This window comes from Cydia fagiglandana, chromosome 1 (genome assembly GCF_963556715.1).
Source record: "Cydia fagiglandana chromosome 1, ilCydFagi1.1, whole genome shotgun sequence".
NCBI classification, from domain to species: Eukaryota; Metazoa; Arthropoda; class Insecta; order Lepidoptera; family Tortricidae; genus Cydia; species Cydia fagiglandana.
The window spans coordinates 25557409-25585308 of NC_085932.1; the positions used below are offsets into that span (position 1 = coordinate 25557409).

At 38.2% G+C, this 27900-nt stretch overlaps 1 protein-coding gene across 5 annotated transcripts; it reads right to left on the reverse strand.

Moving 5' to 3' along the window:
• Positions 1-247: 247 nt before the first annotated feature.
• LOC134668004 (uncharacterized) lies at positions 248-27897 on the reverse strand. Of its 5 annotated transcripts, none has more exons than XM_063525444.1 (12): positions 27369-27897; positions 27106-27278; positions 26115-26210; positions 21129-21220; positions 14119-14228; positions 12534-12545; positions 10809-10992; positions 10199-10276; positions 8099-8259; positions 7294-7416; positions 4313-4403; positions 248-1214 (listed from the first exon to the last, which is right to left on the reverse strand). In XM_063525444.1, the coding sequence occupies exons 1-12, from the start codon at positions 27534-27536 to the stop codon at positions 1081-1083; spliced, it is 1422 nt and encodes a 473-aa protein (XP_063381514.1). In that variant the 5' UTR covers positions 27537-27897; the 3' UTR covers positions 248-1080. The 5 variants fall into 5 exon arrangements, with proteins under 5 accessions (XP_063381514.1, XP_063381522.1, XP_063381537.1 ...); XM_063525475.1 differs by lacking the exon at positions 4313-4403 and adding an exon at positions 5673-5704 and having other exon boundaries at positions 1084-1214; XM_063525452.1 differs by lacking the exon at positions 12534-12545 and having other exon boundaries at positions 27369-27896.
• Between the last annotated feature and the right edge of the window lie 3 nt (positions 27898-27900).

Here is a 27900-nt window from a genome sequence, read left to right on the forward strand (position 1 = left end):
CATTATCCTATCGCTACGTCTTACGTAGGCGAACAACGCGCGAACGCGGCGCGGCGCGGCGCGGCGAAAGCGGCCGCCGCCGCGCCGCGCCGCGCCGCGCCGCCTGACATTCGCGTGCAAATCGCGCCGCACCGCGTTCGCAACGAGATCGCTTACGTAGGACACTTCTATGGGCATCAAAGGATTGATTTCGCCGCGCCGCGCCGCGCCGCGTTCGCGCGTTGTTCGCCTACGTAAGACGTAGCGTATAAAGCTTTTTCGTCAAGCAAATAAAATGAGGAAAACAGCATGCCAGTTTTCATAAAAATGCAATACTATGAAAACTAACATAAAACACTATTATTACAAATTGACTGAACTATGGTAGGGTCTTGTTTACAAGTCGTTTGAGTAATGCTGCGAATTTAGGGAACGATTTCCATTCCTTCACAGGTCTAGGTAGTTCGTTTTGGTAGTCGTAAGTTTTGTAACATATTATGAACACAGGTCGCCTCGTGGTAAAGGGCTCTGAGATCTATGGACATACGCAATGTAAAGGTTCCCATTGCGTTTCCATTAATGTCGTTTCGATTATAATGGTTTAAAACTTTAAAGATCGATATCTGCGACGCAGTCGGGAATGATGCTTGATAATGATAAGAAAATTCCGAAAAATAGTAGGTATGTATCCTGGGAGCAATAGGCGGCCTCTGCGAGGCTGGAGGCCGAAGAGAATATTCACTGACATGGAGCCTCAGATGCTATTCAGTGACGCGGTCACACTTCAGGTGACACTGCGAGGCCGAAGACTTATAACTAACTAGAAGCCTTATATCAGATTCAGTGACGCGCTTCGCTGTACGCACTCGAAGATACTCGATGTCGACCGTGATCTCTCGTCAGGCGGTTCTTTTACGAGGCCGGAGAGCGAGTGGAATCTTAGTATCAGACGACTAACTGATAGTGGTGTATTTAAGGAAGCGATAGTCGATCACTGCGAGGCCGAAGACTTAAATAACTAACAAGAAGCCTCAGATCAGGTTCCGTGGCGCGCTTCGGTGTAGGCACTCCTAGGTAGGTGATGTCGACCTTAATTTCGCGTCAGGCGGTTATTTTACGAGGCTGGAGAGCGAGCGGGACCTCAGTGTCGGAGTGCGTGAGCGCGCGGCACGCGGCGCCGCCCGCGCACAGACGAGCGCGCCGGGACCGCCGCCGCGAGCTGCGACGTTCGCCACCTGCAGATAATGCACATGTAAATTGGTCTTTGGATGTGTTCAATTTGGGTAGAGCTGTAACCGAATAACATATTGGAACCATCATTATTTATCCGGAAAAAATTGATTAGAAGCCTTAATGTATGTGAATGTGCCTGTTTTAGCGTAAAATAAGCGCAAATTGGGACTTTATATACTTTCAATTTCTAAACGTATCTGCTCTTTTTTTTTCACAGTAATGTTTTCTACTACAAATCTCTACCATACTTACGTATAGAGTCGTGTCATAGCATTAGAATCGTCAAAGAAGCAAAACAATCTTATTATAAAATAGCGTACCTAATAGTTATTACCGAATTAATTCACGGTACTTTGTGATAAAGCTCATTTTCTTAGTATTAACGTTAAAAAGCTAAATGCCTACTTCTAAGTTCGGTTGGCAGGTAACAAGTATCTAAAAAAATCTAAATAGAAGCGAGATATAAAATTATACAAATATCAGCTGTTGTATTTCTACGGCAAAACTTTACACGAAACAATTGTAAAGTGTAGGTACAATATGAGAATTATGTAGTTTCACTAAATCTAAATCTTGCAAGTAAGCTTTCGCGGTACTGTTTACATTTACAAAAATATGTTATTAAACGAAATAGTTCAGTTTACTACTTCTATTATGTACAAAGAAATGAGCTTAAATAAAATCTATGATTGTTTTGTGTAGCATTACTTCTAAAACTAAAAATAATAAAAGTTGTAGGAGGGACAATATCCCTCGCACATACCAGCGGCCGCGCGGCCCTAGCAAACTAGCAAGTCAGACGTTTGTGGCAGTCGTGGCATGACTAGTAATGCAATGAACATTCTGAACGACGGTGGCTTGTGAACTTGTGCAGACACAACATCGATACACAGCATGCCGTGATCATAGACATTTATAGACCGACCGGTTAAATGAGTCCTCGCCTGCGCGGTACGGGGGCGACGGGGAGGGGAGCGGCCGTACGCCTGCCGCCCGCCCCTCCCCGCCGCCCGCACGTCGTCCCTCCCCGTCGCCCCCGTACCGCGCAGGCGAGGACTCATTTAACCTGTCGGTCTATAACAAATCCTTCACATTCGCGACAATGGCGTTCTAAACTTTTTTCGCATAGCACCTCGCATTCCAAGCGTGACATAAACGATTTTGAATACGTACCTAAACTCATATTACATATTGATAATAAAATTCTAGGAGTATCTACGATTCTCATATATGGGACTTTATTATTAGAGCTACAGCATCACAGCATGTATTCATCTGCAGAAATATCTTACACAACGAAGCGCGCAAAACATATGACACCATATTATTTGTAGTCATAAAAACGGATCATATATTTTTGCGGGCTTCGTTATGCAAAATATGTTTGCAGGTGACTGTAAACCGACGTCAAACTACTAGCTAAGCGTATGCGGTTTGACTGTATAGATAGATATAGGCTATCAAAATTACCAATGTCCTCCTATTTTCACATTTAATCCAAATTAAACCCTGCCATCATTTTGTGAAAGAATCTTGACATGCATCGACATGTATCAATCCAAGGAAATTAAAAAGGTATTCGTGTATTAAGGCACAAAAGTAAGTCATAACCATACTTGACGTCAGTTTACCAGATAAAGCACACAAATTTGATGGAAGCCACAGAACACTGTATGGCATAGGCAACATAATCATATTGCAATTTCTGATTCCCATTAGACACTATCAATCGCCAATCTTTTACTGGCATTGGGTAAAAATATCCGTTGGTCTATTCAATATAGACTAATACTTAGACTATTGGCACAGAATAAATAATAGTACTAGGTACAGAAGACTCACTCTCTAACAAAACGCGTCTGTCACGATCAGCTATGATATGGCCGCTAGGTGGCGACATCGTCACGCGCGGCTTATGGCAAACCCCAAAATTGGGGTCGAACGGATGTAAGTACTTTTAGCTACCTGTAGCAAAGCGACGAAATCGCGGAGTGAGCCACGCCTGCTATTGGTTATCCATGATTATGTACGCAAGGCGAATTTTCGATAATTATAAACAAACCGTTTTGTTCGTTTCAAGTGGAATAAAAGTACGTTACGAGGAAGCTGTGTGAAACAAATAATAAATAACACACTAACAATCTTAAAGCTATATATTTATTAATAATTAGTTCTACAATTTCTACTAATGAAATACAAAAATACAATAACAACAAACAAATGCAATGCATGTATTTCCATACCATAACACAAACAAACATAAAAACACGATCGAAAGTGAACAAAGAAAGCATGCATATGAAGTGTTCGTGCGGTGAAAAGGGAAAACAAACGTGACGTTGAAAGCTGGAAGCGGGACAAGCGGGCGCGAGACATACCGAGGTGTGGTTAGGATTGGCGTTCTTATTCTATAACTATTGTGGTGACAACGGCGGTAACACCACGCGTTGAGACTTACTTTGTATTGTACTACAGTGTGGATACGGTACGCAAACTGCGTTCGCTGTCTTAGCACACGGCCAATATCCCTTCTTATGTCTAAGCATTATCAATGCTGACTGATCACAGTGCGAACGAATTTAAACCTATTGTATTAAACAAAGGATTTTTATTCGTGCGCACTGATCAGTGCTTAGACAGATGAAAGGATATACAACCTAGCCATTGGTGCGGGCATTTGTATTGGCTTCATATGTTTTACCCCTGTTGTGTGTGCTGTTTGTGCTGTTTTATCGCTTTGCTACCTTACTCGGCTCATGTGGATGATCCCCGTATAACGCTCACTTTTTATTGTACACCTCTAGCACTTTGCTTCCCTGTAATTGCTTCGAAACATATCAGCACTTTTATTTGTAAATTCGTATCGTATCGTATATTTTGTTGACTACCGTCTAAAATTAATTAATTAAGAATAAGAACGCAACCTCAACCGCGCTGTTAGTCCAACCGCACCGAAGCGAACGAACACAGAGTCACAGTACCGGTGCGCGTCAAAACAAAAACTCTAGGCAGGCAACAAGCACGTATAGGGCCGTGCTCTGTTGGGTGTCGGCGCAGCGGGCTCGCGCGCAGGCGCGGGGCGGGCGGGGCGGGGGCGTACCGGCGCGCGCGCGCGGCGTGTCGAGCGAGGCGGCGGGCTGCAGGAACCACTCGGAGCGCGTGCGCATGCGCGCCCGCTGCCGCTCGTGCACCTACCACAACCCAAGCGTCACCCGCGTGTACCCGGCAGCAGCACCCACCCCACGGGGGACTCGACGGGTGCTCCTATAGTTTTCCTATCTTTATATATAGATAGGGAAACTATAGTTTTATTTTAATTTTTTATCGCCTTTTCTTTCACATAAATCCGGCTCGAAGGACTCCAATTATAAGAAAAAGATGATGGGTAAGTTAGTCTACCCCGGGATGACATTGTGAAATCGTTAAAATGTTAACATGAAACGAGAACGTTAGTTCAGTTAGTTAGTACTACTCTACCGTCTACGATATTAGTGACAAAAAACGGAAATGACGTTAGAAATTCTGCACACCAAAATAATAAATACGACTAAAATTATCGTCAATAAATGCGTAATTTACCCTAAAGTTCTGTACTTCAACAGATTATCGGCGGCATTCGAAACATATAAAAGCGGTGTGTATGCTGATAGAATATCGGTTTTGACGCACATTTTCACGTGTCTTGCACACTGCACTGCGTTATATACACGCACACACCATTGTGCGCACATCTCTATCAAGCTGTGTCAATTTAGAAGTTCTCTGAAGGACCAAATCAAACTAAAACAATTCTAAAAGGGCAGCCACAGATCGTCCTAAATCCACAGAAAACCAACATGCAGTTGAGAGGTGAAATGAACCACAGATAGAGCTCAGGCATCAGACATCTATTCCGTACTTAGGACTGACATTACTTACTAACTAATGAGACAATGAATGATGTGTATTTGTAATGAAACATCTATGAATGGTTCATTTGTTGAGAGCATCGAGCACGCAAGCCCAGTAGCAATTTCGTTCTGGCAAGTTTTGCGTTAACTTCACTTCAATAGCACCGAGCGAGTTGTTGTCAATGAGGCGAAGTTAACGGTGAAACCGTTCGGCCCCTGCGTTACAGACGGGACAACGTATGTAGGTCTCAAAATATAGATGGGCTCTCACACAGCGGCAAACGCACACTAGCCTATGCCGTTTATATAGAGTCCATATTTTGACTCAATAAAATCGAGCGAATGGTGAACCCATGTGCGTAGTTTGTAATCCGCCTTAAGGCCGAATTTTCACGAAACGTTTATATTTTATTCCTAGTTAAATTTCATCGCTAGGGTTATTTTTCAGTACGCGTACTTGACAGAACGTTTCGCCCCTGGAATCATGGTACCCGATGGTAGACAGTACAGTACAAGTATGTCAGGAGCAGTGGACAGTGGCGCTACGGGTGGATTGAGAGAAATCTTCACCATCACTTAAAGAAAAAGTCCTTTTGTGAGCGCTAGAACCCAAACACACACTTTATACATTGGGAGAAATATTGTTAGGTAGATGTACTTAGTATTTAACCATAATAAGTTTCTAACATGTAGGTAGATGGAATATTTATTGAGTAAATAATATGTTTAATTTCTAAATAACGTTGAACTTTTGAACTTCAGTAGTCAAGAAACTAACGTTCATTATATTTAATATCTATTTTAGCCATTGCAGTCTCTTTAAGAAGAGACAGCAAATGCCTTAACAGCTTAACACAATTAACACATTCACCGCCAGCGACCCGCTGGACGGGTTCTCTGTTCGTAGGCGCTTTTCGCTACAAAGCGGAAATTACGTGTTATCGGCAACTCTAGTAGCACGTGTCGAGTTGGTTATATGACGTGAAATCGCCAACATTTATTTCGTATTCGACGGTCGCTATTAAATATATCAGCAAAGTATAGGCCAAAAGTATAGCGCTATCGCTCGAAAAGAATGCGCGATACCTTTGGCCTATACTGGAGTAGATGGCGACACCTTCTGATATTTAACAAATGTAACACAAATAAGTGAGAGAATAAGAATCAAAGTCAAATGGCGTTCTAAAAGTTTTAATCATGTGTCAAAAGATGGCAGTAAAACTGTGACTCCAAAATTTACTATGACAATACACCTCTATTTAAACTCCTTTTGATATCAGAATGGTGCTCAAAAATAGCACCTCGGCCCCTCCGATGCCGACCATCAATTACAATTACACGCTGTGTAATAGGGAATATTATGCGAAACTCTGCGTAGGTGGCGCCACTACCACTATCCGTCACAATCTACCTATGGATCGAAATTTCGTTGTCTAACCTCTTTATCACTCTTGCATATTCGAGCGATAGAGGCAGATAACTAAATATCGATTTTCGCGTTTCCCGGTAGGCCCTTGTTAACAAACCGACTTGATGAATCAATGTCATATTTTATTGTCTGTGAAAACTTGTCAAATAACAGTTTAAGGCAAAGTATGTATAAGTTACTCTATGGTTTACTGGAGGAGCTAGTGCTGCACTCTAGCGGCAAAACATTGCAGTAATACTCCCTATTCTAACGGCGACCGACCATAATGGCTACAGACCTATCTTCAGGTGCGAGTGAATGCCTACAAAAAGTTTAAGGCAGGGACACACTTATCCCACGTACGCAACGAATGCAATGCATTACGACAATCTGTGAAAGTTGTATGCTTAGAAACATACTTGTCATGCGTTGCGTCACAGAATAAAATATTATTTAATAATAGTACTAGGTACAGAAGACTCACTCTCTAACAAAACGCGTATGTTACGATCAAGACAGATATCGCCGCTAGGTAGCGACGGCGCCACGCGCGGCTTATGGCTAGCCACCAAAATTGGTGTGGAAAGGATGTACTTTTAGCTACCAGTAGAAAAGCAACGAAATCGCGGAGTGAGCCACGCCTGGTTGCGTTGCGTATGAAAAGTATGATTTTAAGCGTACAAATTTCATGGTGCAGATGTCATAATGCATTGCATACGTTGCGTACGTGGGATAACTGTGTCCTGAGCTTTAAAATAGCTTCAATGATGTGAGCAAGCGTACCTGGGGGAGGTAGGAGAGGCTCTTGGTGCTCTCCGCGTACTTGTTGATGGCTCGGAGCTCGTCCAGCGTCATGTGCGGGCTGGAGTTGCTGCGAGACGACTGCGACGACGAACTCACAGACACCTGAAACATTTATTTTATTGATCAAATAAGTAACACAGCATTACGACGGCCTATTATGACGGCCTCCTAGCCTAGTCGATAGTGACCCTGCCTACAAAGCAGGGGGTCCCGGGTTCGAATCCTGGTAAGGGCATTTATTCGTGTTTATTACTTTTGGTTCCTGGGTTATGGATGTTTTCTATGTACCTATATAAGTATTTATATATCATTATTCATTATATATTATATATATCGTCGTCTAGTACCCACAACACAAGCCTTATTGAGCTTACCGTGGGACTAGATTGATGTGTGTAAAATTGTCTTATAATAATATTTCATAATATTACAGTATAAAACAATTGGGTAGACAGACGCCATCCCACTCCAGTATTAAGTAATACAGCGCTATGCACCTTGAATCCACTCATTATGTCCACTCATTTCTCACGTAAGTACATACCTATTCATAAACAAGTGCGGTCATGATTGTATTTTGTCACGACGAGACAGAGAAATTTTTTCAAAGATTTAGTTAAGTCAGTATATTGTATACAGGAATAAAAGAGAGTCAAGTGACGCAACAAGATGGCCAGCTAGAGTCTGTGCGGAAAGAGAAGAGTCGTGAAATGTAGGGGAGCTCTTTCCGCACAGACTTACCGGGTATGACGCCGAGCCCTCGTGCCGTCCTCGTCGCACGTACCTTGAACACGCTCTCCTCGAGCGAGATGGACAGCCTGGTGCATGAGTCGAGCAGCGAGTGCTCGGGTATGATGCCGAGGCCGAGCACGCCGCCGGCCGCGCTGCCCCCCACGACTCCCATCAGCGCTGGCATGGATTGGCACTCTTCGGACTTTGTTAAACCTGACAATGTATGCAGTGTTAATAAGGTTCAGTTTTATAACGTTTTTCAACGCAAAGCTGTCGTTTGCCATGCTCCGATATGGAAAAAAGGGCTTGATCCGTCTAATTTTATATAAAAAAAAGGTTTCCGAAGCATTATGGAATGGGATAGGTCTTTAATATTGAGTTTTTAATCATTACTAGACATACCATCGGTCCGAATATCGAATAAGCTTTAAACTTTATCCGTCGAAAAATGTTCTAAGTGACCAGTTTCTCTACAGGTAAAGCCCGTATAGACAACTACACTCTCACAAGCATTGCTTTGATTACCAATTGAGTATTGTGTCAAAAGAAATGGCAACATGATATGTTATCGGTCAACACTATAAAGATATGACAGGACAATACGTTTTTGTTACATTATCAAATAATGAAAATAAAGGAAGTGTCACGACATTTTCGTCACATTTAACTTTTCATTTAAAAGCTCGGCTCGTGACATTTAGCTCTGACCTTTTGTTCGTGTCCCCATGGAATGTCGTCGGCACACATGAAAAAGCCGGAAATGTACTAATTTGTTAATTATTTAGATAACTACTGTGATTCTGACAGTTGAATTTGTTCTTAGAAATTATTAAACGATCTTTTCTTCTCTTACTTTTAGATGATCATTAGATTTAAGTTAAAAATTGTAGTTATATCTAAATGTAACACTAAATAACATATTTCTAAATCGTACATAACTGTTCTGAATTAGTGTGTAAATGTCAATTAAATATATGTGAGTGAACTGGGATGATTTTTATGATTTTTCGTTTAAGTATGTTCCCAAGATTAGTAATCGTGATTTGTGACTGATAACAATGGACGTAGTTATAAGAAAAGTATCGAAACTACAAAATTGTGTCAAGTATATCTTAATTTCTTGTTAAGCCCTTATAAGGCATAGGGAATATATTTCCCACCTGATTTTGAACTTTATTTCAAAGTGATAGGGTTCAATTTTTGACACCCTTATACCTTATAACTTAGGTTAAAGGAAAAGGTATAAATCGACTTTCTGTAATAAAGGTTTTCAACTTTGAAAAAAATGAAAAAATGCTAAAATCAAAGGCATCTTTTTTTCCTACCTTCATAACATAAAAACAGTCAAACATTTGATTTTTGTGACTCAGTTTTATTAGTACTATTAGCTTGATTCGTTTTGTATAACTTCGTCCAAATATTCGGTGATTTCTACACAATAAATACATCACTAGTGCCACCAACCCGTTACCGATACCAACAGTAAGTTATCAATTTTACTCATTCACAATTTGCACTCACCAGACGTATTTACAATATTGACTAGAAAAAATGGTACTTGACTAGTTTTAATACTTGTCGGACACATTCAGACGACCTGCGAAAGATGTACACGGTAAGTACGATTAACGTAAAATGCTTATTAGATGAGAAGTGGGTAAATAACAACTTTCGAATACAGGATTATCTCCTTTAAGAAATGATGACAGCGAAACTGGTATGAATAAACATAGTAAAGGTTGCACTCCAATTTGACAGGTACCTAAGTATTTTAAATTTCGATGCGTTTTATGAAAATCGTACTTGATAATACTATAGTGCAGGTACACACGACAGTATTAAAACATAACTAATCATCGTATAGGCAGGCATATCGATTCTTTTTACATGATATTGACATAAATTTGACTTAAACCCGTACACATGCTCATTTTGATTATTTATGAACATCTATATATAGTTTATGTCCATTATTTACTCGAATATTGTACCCGCAGCCACCATAATAACAGCCACGCTCGAAGCTGGGTGCAGTAATAATTGGATTCGGAAGTAGTCATGGTCATCGTCATCACATATGAATAAATATTTACATAAAACTTATCAACCAGTTCCACTATTGTTATAATGTTCAAATAACATTGAAATTTACCTTCTAAATTGAATTTATTGCCCCAACGATCGCATTCGCATTGCAGCCACGTCTTCTCGGCTTCCAGTGATAACTGTCCTGTAACAAAATAAAAAAAAACGCTTTAAGCAAATTGCAGTCCCAATATTTACAACAATCTAAAGAAATTTCATGATAAAATCTCAAACCATTAAAGCGCGTAAACATATAATCTTATTCTTGAGAACAGCCTAATTTGATGATAACATAGATAACTATTTACTATCTGCAATAATGTTATCTTGAGTTTGTTTACACTATCTTGAGAGTAGTTATTTCAAAAGCAAGCAAACTTAATGTTGTCGCTAACTATTTGTCATAGCATGTTTTCGCAACATATTTTAATTAAATACCTGCTTATTAAATGCGAAGCGACCTAGTATAATAATATACTAAGTACTTTGAAAATAGTCACAAGCACATACTGTAACGTTGTTGAGTTTGGTTCAAGGAAAATCTTTCTTTCTCTCACTTATTTTAATCCTAGGGTATCCTTTCTCATTGCTTTGTAGCACCACCGACATCATTTGACGTCGTAGGCCACAAGGAGTGAGTCGAGGACTTTAATAGATACACAAATAGTTGGTCTCACTAGCGTAGGCCTCCTGGTCGATGCGGTGTCTCGGCGGCGGCGGGTCCCTGAACGAGCATATCCACTCGTCCTTCACTCGCAGGATACGGCCCGTCACCCGCGCGTAGTACTCGTAGTTATCACGACCGAAGAGATCGCCCGCCGAGAACTGCTCGATCAGCTGACGCATTATGCGGGTCGCCACCTAGCGTCATGAAATTTTTAGAAATTATATCGCTTTTGGTTTATGGAATGACGGGGCCTATAAGATGTTGAACTCTATGTGCAGTAGAGTATACGATCGACAAAAAGGAACGCTCGGTCTAAAAAGCAGGCGATGGATTTAGGATAAAAATAAATGGCAAGGGTAAGCTGTGGCTGGGTCGTAAATAGGCAAGGGGCCGTATGTGGAAATTCGTCAAAAAATTGGTCTATCGCTCGTGAAATCCTCAATTGTATTCATTGGGGCATGGTGTACATATGTCTTGCTTTTGAAGTGAATAATAAGGCTCATCTCCTTTTAAAACTAGTCCGTAAATTTAAGAGTTTCCACATACGTCCAATTGAGCTTCTATCTATTACATTCAAGACTTAGATATCCCTTACATAACACTAGAGCATCGGATGAATGCTAAACCCTCTAGAAAAATCTAAGGATACTTAAATAAAAGCCTGTAGACAAAAAATTAAGCATCTAATTTTTTCGTGTCCATATTCTCTACAATGTAGAGTCTGCATTAACTAGAAAATACTCTAGAATAAGTAGAATAACTATTAGAGAATTACTAAATATTTAGACTAGGTACTTAAAGACAAGTGAACTACCCAATAGTCCCAATACCCATTAAATTCAAATAATTAAATAGTGAGTGCGGCCTCAAGTGGCATCGCAATTCGAACAAATATCCTTGAATGGGATGAGTCAGCGAGTAGAGGAAGTGAGTAACTAAATTAATTTCATGAATCAAGCCCTTATCAGTGTTGCGGTGGGTTAGGAATTTAGGGTGCCTACGTGTCTAAATATAGCGGGGAGCACCGGCGGTAGTACTTTGAAGTGTTATCTACACTACGCTAAATACTTAAGGATAGGTATAAAGTCTAATTTGTCATTACATTACTTTTTTACGACATCCAAGGCCGTACACCCAAGAGCAATGAAAACAAGGTAAGTTTGAATGAAAATTTATTTAAAAAATCGGTCGTTTTGATTGCTCTTAACGTACTTGTTACACGCTTTGACGGCAGGAAGTTTCTTTCTGGCCAAGGGAAGACGTAAAATTCTGTACCTACACACCTCGATCGGTAACAAAGAAAGCTTCAACTTACTTATCACTCGTGATTTATTAAGAATTTAACTAAGTAATAAATAGGGAGTACGCCATCGATCGATCTGATGCCCGTCGGTGACCATCAGAACAATCGACCGAGGCGGTAGAGTATAGAACTTGAAGCATTCTTAGTTTTCCCGCCCAAGTGTAATGTAGATACAATTCTGACCGCAATAACTACGTGCCTTATACAATTCTTGCTTCACTATTTAATTTAATACATCTAAGAGTACTTGCCATATTAAAATTGAAGCGTTCTAAAAGCAAATAAATTCACCATTAAAAATATTTTCTTAATTGGTGAACGTCACAAAGTAACATAAATATAAGCGCTATTATGCCTATATATAGCAGGATCTACGTTATATGCGTTATGCGTATATGTATAAATATTTTGTGTCTTGTATTATGTACTCACGCACACTTCAGCCTTCAGCCGCATGTTTAGATAAATTTTGTGAAAACAATATCAAAGCTATATACAATTGTTGCTTATATTTAGTGATGATCAGCCGATCCGAATTAGTAATGTTTAAGATAAAATGGCGATAAAAAATGGTGAGAAAAAAAGATATGCCCATTGCAGTTTAAAATTATCATCCTATCAGATAAGGACATAAAATACTAGTTTAGCGATAAAGTTTCTGTTTATTGAGTTATGATAAAGCGATTAGGGCTGCCTTTGTTGTGGTAATAACATGTCTTATCGCGACATCGGCATTCATGTACTATCGGTTTGGAATCGGAAATCGATGACTATCGAGAATAGGTTACATTTAACCTTAAACTACAACACACAAAAGTTGCATTATATGTAGTTTATTTATAGTGTGTGGGAATCTTAAAGTATAAAATGTTAAACATTTATATACGTATTATGGTTTTCCGCCGTTATTTTCAAACAAAATAACCTACATACGTTACATAGCAACTGGGGTTAAACTGATATTAACCTGTTTTACATTCAGTAACAGACCTACATACAAGACGTTATTCTTGTTTCATAGCAATTTAGTATGGTTAGTGGTTAATGTAGTATTATAATAGGAATAACTGTAACGTGACGATGTAACCAGCTAAACTAGACCACATTATAAAGCCATTTACATAAAACACATAACCGAATCGGGTGACTACTTTAATATGGTGCAACCGCTATCTTTAAGATATTATGTGCATTACTCATACTGTACATTTTTTCTAAATAACTAAGCTTTTTTCATAAACTTTTTTATGAAAAAAATAGGCCGCAACTAGATCGTAAATGAATAAATAACTGCTTCCGAAAATATGTGTTTATAATAAAATACTTTTTTTAAGTTAACAGATACTTCCGTTTGCCGTTAAAGTTACAAGCATTTATAAACGGACCCCAAGGATATAAAATATTAGGTAATACTAATAATGTGTCTCTGAATGTGGGTACAAACATGTTGGACGTTTACGCTCGAAAACTTGCTAGTCGAGCAAAATTAACTTTCTGTTTGTGATTGTTAGAATGTCTCCAGTACCAAAACAGACGCCTGCTAATTGTGAGTAACCACACAAACAAGTTTTTTTATTAGTCATATCATCCGCTTTGTCAGTGTACAATGGAAATTATGTAAATGTACACTGTTTACAGCAAACGTACATCGTTCGAATCAACTGAGCAATTGTATTTAAGTTGGGTTACCAAGCGGTTATTAGCCGTGACAGTGTTAATACGAAATGTAAACTTTTAATAGAACTGTTCATCTAAAAAGCATCGTTTGCAGTAATGCAGTTGTGGTTTACTATCGATACGGAAGTAAACAAAAACCTTCTAACTGTTCCGTCATTGTGTAACATTTCCATCAATTTGGAGTATTTCCCATAATGGAGCTGATAATTTTATCCAAATATGAAATCAATTTAAGAACCTACAGTAACCAAATGGCTGGTTAGTCGTAAAAAAATGTCGTTAGCGATTGCTTTAAACATACCTAAATCAGTCGCTGTGCAAAAATGAAACTGCAACTGACCTTGAACCTCTGAACGTCCTCCATGGTGGCGGTTTTGCCATCCGACACGCAAGAGTGGAAGAATGACGGGGCTACGGACACACCGAGCGCTTCCGATGTCATGCCTGTACCTGTAAACAATGATTTTGAAAACGCTAATAAATAAATAATAAATAAATAAAAATAAAAATAAAAATAAAAAAATAAAAAAGCCTTTTATTTCTTGCATAAATTTTTACGAATTAAGGTTGGAATGTTTTTTTTTTTGAATGATGACATTAGTTTACCTAAGTACTTACAATTTAATATAGAGGCATATGAATGTGAATCTAAGTTTTCTTTATTTTCTACGTATATTAGTGTTCAAAAAATTTTTAATCTATAAAATATTATTTTAAATAATTAAATTTTTATTTTTATTTTTATTTTTAAAATAAAAATAATAAATAAATAATAATAAATATTATAGGACATTTTTACACAAATTGACTAAGCCCCACGGTAAGCTCAAGAAGGCGTGTGTTGTGGGTACTCAGACAACGATATATGTAATATATAAATACATAGAAAACAACCATGACTCAAGAACAAATATCTGTATCATCATACAAATATATGCCCTTACCAGGATTCGAACCCGGGACCATCGGCTTCACAGGCAGGGTCACTACCCACTAGGCCAGACTGGTCGTCAAAATAATGAAGCTTGAATGTTTATAAGGATGGCCCGGCGTATCTGTAAACACGCCGGCCGTTAGTATGGCTAATTTAGGTTCAGGTTACGGATGTGACCGTTCAAGCGAGTTGTATCAGATGGAAAGATACGGTCATATTTGGTAAACAGGAATGAAACCATTTTACACCTTTGAGCGTTCTCTTTTCTTCCACCTAATCTTGGATCAACAAAAATATCCTGCAATATGAATATAATATATAACAGATATACATAAGATATTGACTCAAAAAGCGTTGACAGTTCAGTAAGTATAGAACAAATTTTTCGCCTGCTCATATAAATCGTCCTGAAGAACATATATGTAGATCCAAGTCTGCAACATTACTTGTGTTAGAAAAATAAATACATAAAAGCACAATAATACACAATGTCATCATTGTTCCTATAGTCGTGTCAGCGAACGGTCTCATAGCGAAGAGTCTCGACCAACACCTAGAGAGACTCTCGCTAGGTGGTTGGATCAAGGGTCAGATGCAGAAGGCGGTAATTTTGGACACGGCGCGTATAGTACGTCGATTCCTCAGTCTGCGGCCCTGACCACCGGCAGCTTGGGCCCTGCCCCGCTGCCGGCGGCACCCTAGGTTAGGTTTTTTATAATGTGTTTATAATTTTTTTTGTTGTTTTGTAAGTGTTTTTATATTTTACTTTTATATTCATATTATAATTAACCTAACTTAACCCTTAATTTGGCAGAAAATAAAAAACTTTATTTTAACTTTTATGTGCATATTTATTTATTATTATGCCTTTAAATATGTCCTAAAAAATGTTTAAAAAATATTTCACTGTAAGATTTCCTGAAAATCGAATGTACGGTATTTTTAACAAAAACGTACGCTCGTCAAACTTAGTGTGTTAAATATACTTAACAAATTCCAAAAAAGGGTATCGAAACAAAGACAAGGAAAACATGTTTTGGCATTAAATCGAAGCAAAGACCTAAAAGAATTGGCTACGAAACGCAAGTACAATATAGGGTTAAAGATTTTCGAAATGACATTGATATTTCATAGTTTTCATTGTTTGTTTGAGTTTAATATAATGCCAGTGTTACGGCAACGCTACTTTTATACATGCAGCATTTAAATATTTTGAATGAAAAAATTTATACATGATACCACCTACATGAATTTTAAAGTATATTTGAATTTAATTGAATAAAAAAATATGAAATATAACTACCTATTCCATTTAGTTTCCTTGAATGTATAGCCATACGCCAAACTGAACGGGGTTTTATAAAAAAAAACATGTATTGATGTTAAGTAGCGTTCGCTTTGTTGCATACTAAGCTATGAATGTATAGCGAATCAAACTATAGCATTGAATCTCTTCTATTATGGCAAAATATAAAGGTAGGCAGTGAAATTTGTCAAATTAAAGCGCGGTCAAAATCTCACACCATAAAGATTTGTTAAAAATGCTTAACGGGTTGTTTAATTTCTAATACACTGTACGTATTGTTTTGTCAATAATACTTAACAGTTGTGTATGCTTGCTTATTACACGTAAATAACTTGACTTGGCGAATAGGTGTGGTATATAAGTATACGTAATACTATAATCAAATATAATAATAGTATATGCAGTAAAATTTCGCGTAATAGAATCGAAAAAAATAAACAAATACCTGGATAGAATGCAGTGTCGACCTTCTAATAACTATGTTGATTCACTACTAACATATAACTTTGTTGCCAGTAACGTTTTATTTTTTTCTTTATTCTTTATAATATAAATGATACGTAGAAATTAAAAACTTGGAATTTACGAAAAAAATAACATGCCTACATTTTTTCAAAGTAAGTGTTAAGTATACTTGACTGTGCCAAATTAAGGGTTAAGAAGAAAAATAAATAAAGAGAATCACAATGTCATTTATGTACATAAAATTTAATTAACTGATGTAGATTCTAATCTAGCCTATCATCCTACGTAGGTCTGTATAAAAATAAATCTAACATACCTAGTTCAATTAACGTCTTTTTAATTCATTTATTTATATAACCTTGCCTTTACGCCTTTCCATCGAAATAACCGAGAAAGTAACAGAAACAGTTACTATAAATAATTACAATTCGATGGCCGATGTAAATGTAACATGTAATTTAAATTCTTTTACTGTTTAGGCGCGGCGTTGTATCAATTAAAGGCACAGTAAATGTCTGGTACGGTACGAGTAATGAAGACCGAAAGTTAACAGTGCATAGTCTCATGAATTCGAGTGATATTAGCAATCACTCACGCGAACTATCAAATGAACATAATGCCGAACGCGTTTTATGAATCATTTAGTAATTTTGATTTCAATTTAATTAGTATTCATTATTCACACACACAAACGAGCCATCGTATTACCCTCTTATCTAAAATCAATGTGATAATTTTGTTCATATATCCCTTGACATCTTCTAGAGTCGACTTCTGTGGAAATGTTAAAATAAAACAACTCAAGAAGTATTAAAACATGTCTCGAAACTAACGAAAGTGACATGTTACAGGCCGGTACGATATATCACTAATAAGTACATATATATTTTCATATAATTAATTGTTATATATTATACATTACTTACTCTTAACGACCTGTTATAATACTTATAATTATCAGTTACTAATAGTTATATCTGCGTATTTTTGTTTTAATGAATTGTACATGTTTTTCTACTAATTAATATAACCAAGCGAGCGTGTAAACGCTACTGAGCTAGTAAAAGTCAAGCGATTAAACATAATAAAGACATAAAAAGCTTTAAATTATAGTCTAAAAAGGTACTTCCTGAAACATTTGGGCGTCACTCCGTACGTCGCGAGCAAACGATGCGTGAATGCGTCGATTACGGCTTATTCCAGCATTACAAAAGCTTACCGATCGCAAGTGAATCGAACGCTTAAATTAAACTAGTATAAGTGCCCCCTACGATTTAGCCTGATCAAGGTCACAGTTGACACTGGTTTCCAAGAGCGGTGGACTATGCAAGCGATGGGAATGCACGTCCTAATTATGCGCTTGATCACGTAAATAACTTCGTGCAGTCATTGTTCGCGCGGCATTGACTTGAGGAAGAATTTCAAATTTGTGGTTAAAAATTCAATTGATTATTAGTGGTTACTTACATACTAATCGTGAACGATTTTAAGCCGATTTCATTTATTTTAATTGCTGCAATATCTGTCAGTTTGGTGTGTTCAGTATTTATTTAATGGTTATACGGAACGTTTTTATCGTCTATTAATTGAAGTCCCCAATCCGCATTGGGCTAGCGTGGGGACTACAGCCCAAGCCCTCTCGCACATGAGAGGAGGCCTGTGCCCAGCAGTGGGACATATATAGGCTGAGATGATGATGATTAATTGACGTGTGTTTACGGATCTCTTCTTGCAATTTGGGACTGAAAAACTCCTCGGGTAGAAAACGGCTACGTAGAGATGTCGCAATGGAAAGCGATTTTTTAGAATAAGTGCACTCTAACCAAGTAACACTATTTGTATATATAGCGCTTAGCTATATATCGTGCTACAATGCCAGGAGGTTTATAATAAATCTAGTCAATTCTCACTCAGTCAGCCAGTGACCTAACATCACGATTTGATTGCACTTATTTCGTTCGTAGAATAGGCGCTGCATGTTATTAGGTATTCTTCCTGTTCATTCCTCTCTATCGCCCGTCATCTGCTGGTTCAGCTTCCTGTTCATCCTTTCTTGTTATATCGTACCTCGCAGTGCCCCTTTTCCTTAGTCTTTCGATTACAACCCCCCAAATTCTTATTTTATACCCTATCCAACTCCCATGAGTTCCAAATACATTATTCAAATGGCCATTATGGCATCGTCGCGGTACAGCGCGTGCATAACGCTCTGGTTATGGCTTACGCGGTTACGCCCGCGCCCCATTCGTCCGCCTATACGTCATTCGTAGTCGGATAATGGTAGCTATCGTATCTCATCGCATAAATTATTGCATTGTGACAGTATTAGTTGCTTCCGGTGCTTATTGTTGAGGTTTCACGCGACATCTTGGGAACGAGCATCGCACATTTGCCGGCGATGTCTGGTTCTTAACCTGTGATCCGTGGGCCAATGGTAGTCCCTGGAAGCATCCCAAGTGGTCCGCGAAATAATGAATAGAACAACTGTTGATGGTCAGATTGTCTCTTATTACCGAAAGCTTAAGAACCATCTATCATCAGATCTATCTAATTATCAATGTATTTATTTAGTTACCTACAAATCCCTCCTAATATAAGTAATATATCTGTTATAATTTAGTTGAATTCTTAGCGCAAACGCATTCTGAGAAGTAATGAGAAAATCTTCCTTAGTTCGAAACTATTCTTCATTCCGTGTAACAACCAAGGAATGCTCGAGCTTCGCCGATGAAGTATATGAATAACCAGGAAACAGGTGGAGATTTCTCAGCAGTGAGTGCAGAAATGAGTGCACTGTCGTCATTGCATTTTTCTATGTACTGTTTTCTTGTTTGTATTGCAGAGCTGGCATACCTTATACAGGATCCAGGAATCTCTGCATTATACCGTTTTGTATGAGTGAAACTAGAAAACAACTAGTTCTCTTAGCAGTGAGTGTGGAAAGTAAAAGCACTCATTGTTCAACTTGGTTTGTATTTGAATACACATGTGAGCTCTTGTGAGTTGTGTAGATACAGACCTTGCAAACCATGACGTCATTTTCAAAAAAATCCTAAGCCTGTCTTGACATAAAAACATATATGTATTTATCGAACACTCACAAAATTTCACGAGAATCGGTTTCACGAGAACAGCAGGACAAATTAAAGCATTTTTGTCCGGGACAAACCTTCCCATTAAACAGTACGACTAGGTATATAACAATTATAATATTTTTGAATAATCCATTGGTCGTGGAAGAAAGTGTAAGTGTCCATTAGCAACAGATGTCATAACATACAGGACGTAAAACGTCGACGCATACGGCGAATATGATTCATGATCATGCATTACCATAATGAGTTCATAACCATCCACCCTTAATCGGGTGTTCAGAATATTTCTTTGTTTGTGTTTTATGACGTGTGATATATAGTTGTTCTGTTTTTATACGCCAACATATGAGTTTGTAAGCAGTTATTTTATTTAGTATCGATTTTCACAAAAAATATTGTAATCCATACCACATTAAGGGTGTATAGTTAATATAATGTAGGTGGGATTTATTTTTCAATCAGTATTTTAATTTAAAATAGATTTAAAAAAGTTCGATTTTGGTCTAAACATATGTATACCTATGTGTAATCACCATTTTAAGCGGTTATCACACTGGCGCTGTAACCGGATGCGGCGTCAGACCACCATAGCTAAGACCTATTTATTGGGACCACAAGCATAATATCATAAGGAAACCACAGCAATTCATGAAAAAATAATAAAGAAAGAAATGTTATTAAAACAAAAATCTTTCCTCGAACGAAACAATGTTACACGAGTGCATTTTTGCCGTAACTTTCGCTCCATATTGTACACATATGGGCTTCTTTAGCACATTAGCACAATAAAACCATGTCACTGAGAAAGAGTACGTTTAAACAATAGCGGGAGAACCGGGGCGGTTGCATCACTTATTAAGGCGTGCGTGGGCCGCGTGTAATTGGCAAAATTAAACTAATTATTTTCGGCGACGAGTGCGTGCAAAGAGTTGAAAAATGTTTCGGGGAGTGTCGTTTCGTGTCCTTAGTATGATAAATATGTCAGTGTTAGCATCTATACCTACAGAATGTCACTCGGTAGTAGGCACAGAATCGGCGTTGGGCTGGGCATACCCTAACTTACCCTAATTATAATTATACTACCTAACACTCAGTGGCGTAGCGTGAACCAATCTAGTCGTGGGCAAAAACCACATCCGCGAGACCCTTCTCAATGTGTTTTCCCAAGGTAATAAAAAGTTGGCTTTGCGAGGCCCCCCTAAGTGCGAGGCCGTGGGCGAAGGCCCCATTCGCCCACGCCTAGCTACGCCACTGCTAATGAAGCCTCTACACGATGGGCCAACGCCGGTCACTCCAAGGGACGCATTTATGCGTTAGAGGGAGCAAGTGATATTGCTATCTCATTCTACCGCATGGCTGCGTCCCTGGGAGTGGCCGGCGCTGGCCCATCGTGTAGAGGAGCCATAACACTAACGCAAAAGATATTACACTCGTTGTGACTTGGATTCTCTGCTCCAAGTGTGCTTGGAGAGTCGGTTCGTTCACTCCTATTTACATCTAAAGCTACAGTGGAACAGGAATACCATTTTAGACATACATGTAGTACTTACCAGCTTTGTCAGCATTTGACGCCATCACCCGAAACGTGCCGAACAGCAGCACTAGCAGCCTTTGCGTGCACACTGGCAGGGACAGAAGCAGTCTGTGAACAAAGAAACACACATATTTAAGAATTTTCAAGGATTTTTTAGTCTGCTTTGTGCTTTCGTTACTACGGACTGGTAAAAAGGAAAATTTTACTTTACTTGGTGTTTTATGACTAATATCACCAAAGATCCTTATGAAATACTGAAGTTCGTTCTTTCAAAATAACGGTTAGTGCCTTACATTAAAATTAAGGGTCGGCTGTTTTTTTTTGTATGATAATAGTGACCAAATATTATTGTTAAATTCAAGTTTCTGACCCTGAAACTCGAATTCAACAAGAGCGTTTTGTATAAATGTAGCAATTAAATGGGTTAAAGCAGAACTTTTAGAAGGCATGGTTGCCTTAGGTCCCTTCCTACGTCAAATACCTAATTTATTTACTTAATATATATGTAGTTATATACCGTAATCCATTTGCGAGTGTTGAGGAAGCGGAGCGTAAAACACAAGACTTACCTAAACCGTAGCCATTATCATAAATGGCCGACATAACATAACACAACAGGGAAATATGACATAACGCCGGGTCGTCGACCGGCGCTCGTAAATATATAGCTCGATTACTCCTTTAGAGGGAAAAGATTGGTAAATTAAATGAGAGCTTCTAAGTAACGTGTAACTCGACCATTTAATTGACCGAGACTAAGTAGGCGTTGGCGACTACAAGACCCTAATCCTTATTAGGGTCTTTTCCGAAACAAAACGTATTATGTGTTCCTATCCCACCGTTTCGTATTTATTTGATTACTGCGCAACCATTACCCGAAACGATATTCTATCTACGCTCATAGCAATCGTCCATAGGTAGTCCATCGTTTATAGTACCTATGTACCTATGTACCATTTTTGTCAATATCTAGCTCTGATTGGATTCCATGAGGAACTCCTCAAAATGTCGGCGATATGTCTTCTTATTTAAGTTTGTTCAGCAGTTAGGTTTTTTGAGCAACACTTTCGTCAAAATGTTATTGTACGTGGTACACCAATTCTTGAGTTACGTACACCTAACCCATGAATTACATGAAGAAGAAGAGAAGAGAGAAGAATGCATGAAAAAGACTCAAATCTCTACAAAAGACTCGAATCTCTACGAAGTTGAAAAGAACTCGAGTGTCGACTTAAGACTGAAAAACACAGTCGAGCGAGTCTCAAAACAGAGGACTCAAAGGACTATTCTAAATTATCGGGTCTCTAACAAGTTGAAAAACACAGGCGCCTTAATGCAAGATGACTCTAAAAGACTCGAGTCTCCTTACAGTAAGTAAGGTAAAGTACTTAACCAACACTAATTATTTCTATAACTTGTGACAAATTAATAAATCTAGACGTGTAACTTATCCATTGTATGCTGTAACAATAGTAACATAGTATTCGAACATGCATATGAATGGTAATAGAGTGGCCCCCGCGCGTCGGAACAATGGTTGTTTAGACTCGCCCTGCATACATTTTGATGCGATACCCGATGTCCGTGCATTGTTTATATGCGCTTCGGCAAACGATTGACCAGTCCTTTTCGGTATCGTGGCTAATCTACGTAACTCCAGCGAAGGCCAGGGGTCTTCAAAACAAAAGGGGCTTTTAATTTGTCGACAAGTATGTTCCCAGATTACTCGGAGTTGGGAAATTGGATTAGGTACCCGTTGGACCCATTTTTAACATGACACGGGATCTCTTTAAATCGCATTTTTGTGATTTTAGTACTTATATGTATAGTACCTATCCTATCCTAACTTGTGCATTTGATTGATTTGATCACTACTTTACATGCCGTGAAAGAAGAGATGTAATCACTATTCTGAGATTAGGATCTTTTGGATCTTGCAATTTGATGCATTACCTAAATATATAATATATATTCTCCATAAGTTATAGAGCTCCACTCCACTTAGAAAGGATTTTGTAAAATCCAAAGTGGTATAAATGCGGCTGGAAAGTTTTTTACGAATCCTACACGAATCAAGTCACGGGCTTGTTAATTATATTTTCCTACGGGTTCGCCTATTTTTGAGGAAATTGTTTTAATTCCTACTTGATTAATTCAATCACCCACAGGAGCGCAATTTATCCTTGTCTGATGGTTCTTAGACATCATTATCGAACGCCTATTTACACACGATTCCCGTGAGAAAACCGCTGCGAAACGAAAAAGGAGAAACACTCGTAGGTAGGTAATCAGGCCGGCGTTCACAACGCAACTCAATTCACGCTTAACGAGAGTATCGCTTTGACCAGTGTTCAAGTTGCTAAGTTAGAAATCATTTATAGTGGCACCTATGCTGTTATGTAGGCTCTAGCAAATACTACCGTTACTAGTTTGCGTCGGGAACAACGAAATTTAATTTATTGTTTGAATTATATCCCAAAGATAATTCAAACAACAAACTAAACAGTCAGCCAGTGTAGTCGGTCGGAGGGCTTGAGTATCATTGATGTTGTTATTTTAAATATTTTAGCGCTTCTATCAAATGGATCGAAACTAATTCGAAAAACTGGAATTAAAAGTGCAAATCGGACTCGCGCTCCAATCGTTCACACGTTGCACAGTTCTTCACAAACTTTTAGGCTTACAGGCTATTTGAGGTACCTACTGAATCCTAAACAGTTGATATTATATAAAAGAATTGACTTTTATAACCCTCTCAATTTCTTGTAAGTAGTCCGTATAATTCTGGACGACGAGTGCTACTAGGGAATAGGTTTTGTGAATAGACAGTTGCGAGCGTGTATCATCGGTTTGCCGGGCCGCGCGTGAACGGATCACTGAGCTTGCTCCACATTACTACGGGACAGATGCGAGGAAAAGTATTCGGAATACGGAAGGAATTGTATGTGCTCGGGTAAAAACGTGACTCTAATTTTCTGTTTGGGTATCAGTGCAGTGCAGACGAATGCATGAATAAAGTACAACCGTAAGTAGAACTTCTTTTTCATGAAGTAGGTTAACAAAACATACTTAACATAACAATAGGACATTCAAATTACAGGCCAACAAATAATACTTAAGTACCTACCCTAGGTGATTCATTCACTACGTCATAATCATACTTAATGAATGTAAACCACGCATGGGTAGTCTTCATTTACATAATGTCTTTGACACATGCTGAAGACCAAATATGCAAATAAACCATCAGAATAGATTATCTCACTATAAACATGTGTGCACACGTGTTAAATGGCAATAATTGTACAATTGTTCACACCCGTTTAGCGAAGAAATCGTAATTAATTAAGTACACTTATCGTATTTACTAAGTGCAAAGAGTTATTGATTGGAGAAGAGGTTTAGGGTCGGTTGCACCAAACTGTTACGAACGTTAAAGAGTTCGCTAAATTTTTATGTATGGAAAGTTTCATAGTAAAGGCGCGGGGCGCGCCGGCTGACGATGATCAGTCTGTCAAATGTGGTTGGTGCAACTGGCACATAAAGTGTAAGATTTAATTTTGTTTCTATTATGTAAGCGGAACTAGGCGGCCCTATACGGCACCATAAGTTAGAACCTCTAGCCGCCCAGAGACCTATAAAAAGGTCAATATTGTGTGTTCCATTCTAATTTGAACTTTGCGTAAAGTCACCTGCAATAATATGTTACACAACGAAGGCCGCAAAAATATTTCACACGATCTTATTTGTTGGGCCATAAGAGCGTCACATAATTATGTTTGCGGCCTTCGAAGAGTAACATGTTATTGCAGGTGACTGTACAGTAAATTCGGGGCACGATTCTTTTTCTTACAATTATTTCTTCTACAATGAATAAACTCTTTGCTGAATGAAATCCATAATGTTTTTATACATAATGGAAATTAACATTATTACTCGTATTACTAATGAACGCAAATGTTTCTTTAAGCAGTTTAATTGTTTGGATTGCATGTTTGAAAGCAATATAGTGGTAATTTTACTTCCAGCGGCTTCTCATTAAATGCCTCTTGTCTCTAATTTGCTGTATTTATAAGTGTTTTTTATAAATTTTGTGTAGTTTTATTATAATTATGAAATGAGCTTCACAACAAGGAATAAAATTATTATTTATAGCCCTATTATATAAAAACTCGTTAATTTGTTTCAGCTTGGGCAAAAATGCCTTTGTATGTCTTTTGTAGCTCTGTTTTTCAACCAGATGTGAGCAGATTCAATATTGTGTTTGTCAATTCAGTTTGTGGATTTATGAAAATGGCAGAATGGCGGTTTGCAAGGTTTCCGATCATCAAGATCAGAGCATGAGGCATTGTCGGGCTAATCAACTTCGGAACTTTTTGCTTTGGAACTTTTTGATTATCACTAGAGACTTGCTACGGCCTACTAACAAATGAGCGGTCTCTGTTTTTAAATTCCAGATACCAAAACTACATTGTCCAAGATACCGATCAATCATCCTGTTTTGCACAAATTCTATGCTAAAGATCAGATTGGCTGAACAAACTAAACTGCAACTTTAGCATCTGAAGTATAAGAGTAGGTATAAACAGTCTGTATCTTTAGGTATTTAAAAAGGAGTAAACATTATCTAGATGAAAACATTACGTGATAAAATAGTGTAGGTTAAAGTCACGTAGTTCAGTGACACATCCAAGTGGTTTTGTATTTGGTTGGTTAATCAATAAATGTTATAACTACCCGAAAATGTACATATTATTTGTTTAGTTTTACGTAAGTACCTAATGATACAGAGTATAGTACCTGGCTCACTCCGCGATTTCGTCGCTTTGCTACAGGTAGCTAAAAGTACATCCATTCCACACCAATTTTTGGAAAGCCATAAGCCACGCGTGGCGCTATCGCCACCTAGCGGCCATATCTGTGCTGATCGTAACAGACGCGTTTTGTTAGAGAGTGAGTCTTCTGAACCTAGTACTATTATTTATTCTGTGATAGTACTAACCTTCTTATTTCATGGACCTGCTGCTCATCAGGCAACTCAACAGCAGTGAAAAGGTGCATTTCCCCATCACGTCCAAACACTCCTCCCGGTATTTTCCTGTACACACAGTTCTAGTTAGGGTGGTATTCCCCTTATTCAATTTCTTTGACCAATGTGTATTGCGTCTTACATTTTGCTTTAATGAGTGAGACACACTGACATTGGACAAATAAATTGGACAGGTGGAATACCACCCTCACTTAGTTATGGATTAACAGACATAATTAATGATCTCAATTATCATTATAAAGGTAGTCAGCGTGTGCCACTTGGACCAAGTGGAACTATGTTTGTTTTATGGTTAGAAAGAGCTCAAAAAATCAATGGCTGTTTCCAAACAAACAATGTGAAATATATTATTATTTCAGTGTTTTACGACTCATGTTTACTGCACAGTGTCTCATTTTACTGCATAGTACTTTTAGGTTCTGTGGAGTTATTTCTAATGCTAAAAATAAAGTTTAGCAAGAAATAATATTGATGGGGCATCCGTCTAGGATGTGATCTTTAAAGAAAGAATGAAATCTTTTCTTATAAGGAAGTAAAATAAATCGCAAAGGAAAAGTTGCTAATGATTGCTGTCAACATTGTATACCTACTCTAAAATTGAAAAGAAGAACTAGCAATGATACATAAGAGATAAAGAAGTGCTTTAGTAAACAAATTGCAATTATTTAGACATGCAATTGTTCAGATTTGGGTCACACCTGTGGGCCTTACAATGTACCTATGTATAAGAATATAACATAGATTTTAGGGGCAAATTCGTAACATAGACTAATTTTTACAGAGGATATTGGATTACAATAATTGTAAATACTGATTGTGGCTCATCTATCATTTCAAGAACATATTTAAATTGCATCTTTGAGTTATAATGTGTGTATACTAAAATTAATGCTTTCGTAAATTAAATTAAGAACGAAATAATAGTCAGTTACTGAAAACTTACCTCAAAAACTTCTTGAGTACACTAGCAATGGTATACACAGAGTAATTGTCTACGTTCACTAGTCGGCCCGTTTGCAGGAAGTGAATCAGCTTCTTCATAGCACCCTGATGTCCTGGTGCGCGAAATACATCGCGACGCAGCGGTGCCTCCTTGTTCAACTTTAAAATCAGCACCTACACAACAAAACCGTATAAAAACACTGATGGCGACTGTACTTCTACTGAATTTTGATTTTTAAAGTTTTTAAACAAGTTAATACTAACGAGTAGAGGCCCGGGTATGTCGTCTTTACAAACTTCGTGCAAGGGTACTCCGAACTTCACTTTTTCTAGCCGCCGCGGATAGGGCATTGTATTCGGGTGCCCACAGGATGTGACCACATTGCTCAAAGTGGCAGCCCGCCGGTGCATCCTCCTAGCCCAGTTGCTCATTTTAGCAGCCTAGGTTAAGCTCGATTTATTTAAAATATGCATAACCTAATAATCCTAGGTTTTTAATAAATTATAAAAACATTTGTGTCGCAAATGTTCGGTGTATAGCTGTACTGCACGCAGGCACGAGCGAGCCCTAGGGAAGATCAATTTGTGAACGAGTCCTCAGTGCAAGTTTTACGACCACACCTCCATTTCTTCCAACTTGTCACTTCTCACAATATATACAGAATTATAAACGTAAAGTAGTATAAGAAACAAAAACACTTAAAAATGCGAATATATATTTTTTCTGCTTCTAGCAAAGCAAACGCGACAGCAGACGAACGAGCAATCAACTAACTTCTGTTCTTTCTGTGTGTGT

Excerpts from the sequence above, each read along its gene's own strand:
- LOC134668004 (XM_063525444.1), bottom strand. The coding sequence starts at position 27,536 with ATGAGCAACTGGGCTAGGAGGATGCACCGGCGGGCTGCCACTTTGAGC. Across the intron at positions 10,277-10,808 it reads CGACCAGGAGGCCTACGCTA|GACAGTTATCACTGGAAGCC; the intron begins GTGAGACCAACT and ends ATTTTGTTACAG. Across the intron at positions 1,215-4,312 it reads CACGCCGCGCGCGCGCGCCG|GTGGCGAACGTCGCAGCTCG; the intron begins GTACGCCCCCGC and ends CATTATCTGCAG.